Here is a 5000-nt window from a genome sequence, read left to right on the forward strand (position 1 = left end):
CAGAGGAGTCGGAGGCCATGGCCAAGAAGGTACGAAACCTTCATCACCAGCGTTCCTGAACGTTCGGCTGTGATGAGCAGCTGCAGTCAGACTTTTATCATCATGTTTACTGATGTTTAAGTTACATGTAGTTCAACAAAAGTTGATTTGCTAAAAGTTTGATGGAGCTGTGAGGCTCCATTCACACCCTATCCCATAATAACATCTGATCCACACACACGTCTTTACACCTGCTGTACAAATGTGTTTTATTCATTGTGCTCTGATCTCAAATAACACATTTGAGTGTTTTACACAAAACATAAAAGGCATCAAGACTAAACATGTTATAAAAAGACATTAAAATATAATTAAGAATAGATTACATAAACATATATAAATAAAAAGGAGCTAAAACAGGAGAATGACAGTGTTTAATTAAAGACATGAAACAGAAAAGTCTTCAGCTGTGAGAGTTTGTTCAGATATGTGGAGAATAAAAAAAAAAAAACTGAACCTGCTTGTCCAGGTTTAGTTAGACCTGATCCAGACCTGATCCAGACCTGATCCAGACCAGCTGAGAGTCTGGATGCTTACTGGACTAATGTGATTGGTTGTTCTGTGTATGACGTTGTGTAACCGGAGCGCTTTGTGTCGTCAGTGCGGCGTCCTGAAGGAGAAACTCGACTCTCTGCTGAAAACTCTGAACGAGGAGTCTCAGGCCTCCACCGTGCTCCCCCCGGCTCCTCCCCCCACCATCGCCGAGGAGCAGGAGGAAGGCGAAGGAGTCGTCCTGCCTCCTCCTCCTCTTCATCATCCCCCTCCCTCCTGCTCCCCGCGGACCAACACCTCCTCCTCCTCCTCGTCGGCCGCCGCCATCTTCAAACCTCGAGAGCAGCTGATGCTGAGAGCCAACAGCCTGAAGAAAGCCATCCGACAGATCATCGAGCACACGGAGAAAGGTGAGAGGAAGAGGAGGCCGTTAGGGTGATGAAGAACTGTTCGGTTCACCTGAGTGTCACTTTTTTTTTTTTTTTTTTTAAGAAACTGAGTCATGAACTTTAGCACTGATGTGATTCTGCCTCCAGCTGTGGACGAGCAGAACGCCCAGACACAGCAGCAGGTCTTCTCTCTGAGCCGGGCGGAGGAGGAGGAGGGTCTGGTGGAGGAGGAAGAGGAGGAGGAGGTGGAGGAAGATAAGATGTCGCTGCAGTCCTCCTACAGCGCCAAACACCGCAACACACGCAGAGGTCAGTCAGATAGCTTGTAGTTGAGCAAACATCTGGATGTAATGTTAGTTCCAGCTGACTGATACAGGAGCGATTCTTCAGAGGCTCGTTGGAGTGATCGATGAAGATTCATCATCATCATCATCATCTTCATGGCTGCCGGGCTATAAGAGGGTTTATATTTTATGATTTTATTGTGATATTGTGGCGCAGCAGCTGTCTGACAGTGTGACATCACCTCCTCTAATATCTCTGTGATGGTCACATGACGCCTCTCATATCAGCGCGACGTCACAGTTAGGGCTGTAGTCTGCTGGTCGATTAGCTGGTCGATATGTTCTCGTCCGACTAAATTCTCATTGGTCGAATAATCTCCTTGTTATTTTCATAAGGAGAAAAGTGCTACATCAACAGCTTTCCAGGATTAATCCATTATTTCCTGCGGCGGGAGGGACAGACTAACAAATTACCTGTGAAAACAACGGGGGTGTATTCAAAACACCCCCGTTGTTTTCACAACTTTGAACTCGCCCAACCTAACAGAGACTGCTGGGTCTAACTGTACTCAACGGTTACTGAACGGTTACTGAATCTGTGTTTCTCCATAATGACACAACGAGAACCCCCGCCAGGCCAAAAATATATTTTTGTAATATTTGATAACCGACAGCGTTTGGGAGTCTCTGAGCAGCGCTGCTCCGGTACGTGAGTCAACCTCTGCGTCGTTGCCTGGGAAACCACTGGTCGCGCGGCTCCGTTAAGGAGTATGTTTGCGTAGCGAGCGGGAAAGAGCGAGGAGCAGAGAGGTGACGGTGGATGCGAGCGGAGCAGAGGAAAAGGTTAGTAGTAAGTTGTCAGTCTGGCAGTAAATGTACAGCACAGACTACAGTGTGTCAGTTAATAAATGCTAAAAAGTCACGTCTGTTGTTTCCCCAAATGCTGGAAAAGTGAAGGAGGTTAGCTCCAAAGTTAGCAACAATAGGTTAGCCTAGCCTGAAGATGCTAAACAGAGAAATATATGGCGAGCTGCAGTCACAGTGCAGCGCTGCTCTGATGACACGTCGCTGAATTCATATTTGTTTATTTCTGAAAGCAGAACTCGAAGCTGTTTTCACTCCGCTTGTGAATGAAACTCGCCCACAAACGGAGCAGAACAGGTCGTTTTATACGGACGTTTAGAGGCGTCGACGGTGCTGATGAACGTTCAGTGATTTACGACGTTTCGGGCAGTTCAGAGTTTGTTTAAGGCGACTTCATACGAGCAGACCTCACAGTTCTTGCATGAGGCTCAGTGTATGTTGCTGTTTCTATATTTATTCTCTCACCCGCCTGCTTGTACATAATAGTGATATGTTTTATGTTTATTATCTTTGTTCAGCTTGTTGTCCTCGTGTATCTTTCTGAACATTGTTGTGTGTGAACACACTGAGAGCTGCTGGAAACCAGTCAGACTGCTTCTATGTGTAAACATCCTCAGACAGCTGATTCTGATCCTGAAGTACACACCGAGGTCTTCACCCTCCCCTGTGTGTGTGTGTGTGTGTGTGTGTGTGTGTGTGTGTGTGTGTGTGTGTGTGTCTACAGTCAGTAAGACGCCCTGTGAGAAGCTGATCAGTAAAGGCAGCCTGTCACTCGGCAGCTCCGCATCACTTCCTGTCCAGACAGGAAGTAGAGAGAACATGCCGATGCTCAACACAAAGATCCTTTATCCTGGTAAGAAGCTGTGAGGTCACAAACAATCAGTTATCTTTATCATTACAGCAGACTGACTGTGTGTGTGTGTGTGTGTGTGTGTGTGTGCGTGCGTGCGTGCGTGCGTGTGCGCAGGTCTCAGAGCAGGTATCTCAGGCTCTCTGTCCAGCAGCTCAGTGATCAGTCGACTGTTGGTGAACGCCGACCCCTTCAGCTGCGACCCTGACAACATGTAAGACTGACTGTCCCTAAAACACGCTTATATCCAGTATCTGTCAGTTATTAACTATAAAACTAACCCCACTGTGTGTGTTGGTGTGTGTGTGTGTGTGTGTGTCAGGGATTGCTACACAGAGAAATGTGTCATGAACAACTACTTTGGGATCGGACTGGATGCTAAAATCTCTCTGGACTTCAACAACAAGAGAGACGAGCATCCAGAGAAGTGCAGGTACGGAAGGAAAACACTCAGAAACACAGACTGTAACTGATCGATCCTGATTGATTAATGGAGCGTCTGTTGTGTGTTCAGGAGTCGGACTAAGAACATGATGTGGTACGGAGTCCTGGGAACCAAAGAGCTGCTGCACAGAACCTACAAAAACCTGGAGCAGAGAGTTCTGCTGGAGGTGAGACACAACTACACACCTCACATCCACAATAAGAATTAAAGCTACTCTGGTCCGTCGGGATCATTTTGCTTTTTAAAAATGAGGGGTATTTCTTACAAGTGTGGTGTGCTTTTGTTTTGAAAGATTGATTGACAGGATGAGAGTTTTCTGCAGGGTGAGACATGTCTGTCTTGTTCACACCTGTGGCATCAAAATCATGCAAGTTTTGGGCCCATTCACTTGAATTTCAATTAGTAAATTGAAAACTCTTGATGAGTTTGTGTGTAAAACAAACCCACACCTTTTTGAACATTTACTGCTTCCACATAGTTTTAGATACAAACTTCATTTGAACTTTAAAAGAGTCACGAGACTTTGACCTATAAATCTTGAATTTACATGTGTTTTCTATCTTTTATTGTTTTTGAGATATTAGAGTGTGAGTTTTAAAGTCTTTTCTTGCTCCTCCTGTGATTTTATAATGAGTGTGTATTGCGGAATGTTTCACAGCACTGAGGGAGTGACATCACCAGGAGCAGTTGGAGAGGAGGATTTTAGAGTACGCTTCTTGTGAAATCTCCTCATAAATCCCATGACTTTGGCCAAATCTAACATTAAAAATTATTTATTTTTTATATTTTTTAGAAGGAAATTTCGTGGCGAATCCATTGATACAGGTTTGAAAGTGGTCAGACTTATAGTTTAGACGTCAGAAGCCTCTGTTTGACACAAAGTTCATGCCCATAGATTGCCTCCCCATTGTTTTACATTGTAAGGTGTGATGTGGCACTGCAACTTTCAGGGCTTATTAAATCCAAACCGTTCGAGTTATTACAAAGTTTTTAACAACTTTTTTTCAGCACAGTGTGATAAGTCATGTATTAAAGTTTGAAGCTGATACCATTAACACCCTCAGAGGAGACAGCGTTTGTTCGGGGGCCAAAATTGGGGCATAGTCTTATTTTGAAAGGCTAATTGCGGACTTCCTGTTGGATTTAGGTCAGGGGTGTCAGTGTATGATTTGTAGGTCTTGATGAAACGAACAATTGAGTTGTAGTTTGATCTCTCTACAACATTTGGATAGATAGATAGATAGATAGATAGATAGATAGATGAATGGATAGATAGAGTTCGGTCAGGCGGAGGACACTCTTATTCTTCATACAATAACAGATGCATTAACTGTGTGTGTGTGTGTGTGTGTGTGTGTGTGTGTGTGTGTGTGTGTGTGTGTGTGCAGTGTGATGGGCGGCCCATCCCCCTCCCCAGTCTGCAGGGCATCGCCGTGTTAAACATCCCGAGCTACGCAGGAGGAACCAACTTCTGGGGAGGAACCAAAGAGGACGATGTAAGAACCCTCCTCTCTCTCCTCTGCTACCTGTCTGTCAGGGTCAGGTGATGAGTGATGTCATCATGTCACCTGTCTCTCTCTCTCTCTCGCTCGCTCTCAGACCTTCACCGCTCCGTCCTTCGATGATAAGATTCTGGA

The 5000-nt window shown here is 45.1% G+C and overlaps 1 protein-coding gene across 4 annotated transcripts in view; it reads left to right on the forward strand.

The window, feature by feature from the left end:
* LOC122983750 (diacylglycerol kinase delta-like) overlaps window positions 1-5000 on the forward strand; it is a 47196-nt gene that overhangs the window by 25348 nt on the left and 16848 nt on the right. For all 4 annotated transcript variants that reach the window (XM_044353840.1, XM_044353839.1, XM_044353842.1 and 1 more), the window contains 9 exons: window positions 1-29; window positions 641-941; window positions 1068-1229; window positions 2793-2921; window positions 3036-3132; window positions 3241-3351; window positions 3433-3529; window positions 4752-4859; window positions 4963-5000. The exon at window positions 1-29 is cut by the window's left edge and continues 71 nt beyond it; the exon at window positions 4963-5000 is cut by the window's right edge and continues 76 nt beyond it. In XM_044353840.1, coding sequence (XP_044209775.1) covers window positions 1-29; window positions 641-941; window positions 1068-1229; window positions 2793-2921; window positions 3036-3132; window positions 3241-3351; window positions 3433-3529; window positions 4752-4859; window positions 4963-5000 — 1072 coding nt within the window. The remainder of the gene's footprint in view (window positions 30-640; window positions 942-1067; window positions 1230-2792; window positions 2922-3035; window positions 3133-3240; window positions 3352-3432; window positions 3530-4751; window positions 4860-4962) is intronic.

Source organism: Thunnus albacares, chromosome 6 (genome assembly GCF_914725855.1).
Source record: "Thunnus albacares chromosome 6, fThuAlb1.1, whole genome shotgun sequence".
Taxonomy (NCBI): Eukaryota; Metazoa; Chordata; class Actinopteri; order Scombriformes; family Scombridae; genus Thunnus; species Thunnus albacares.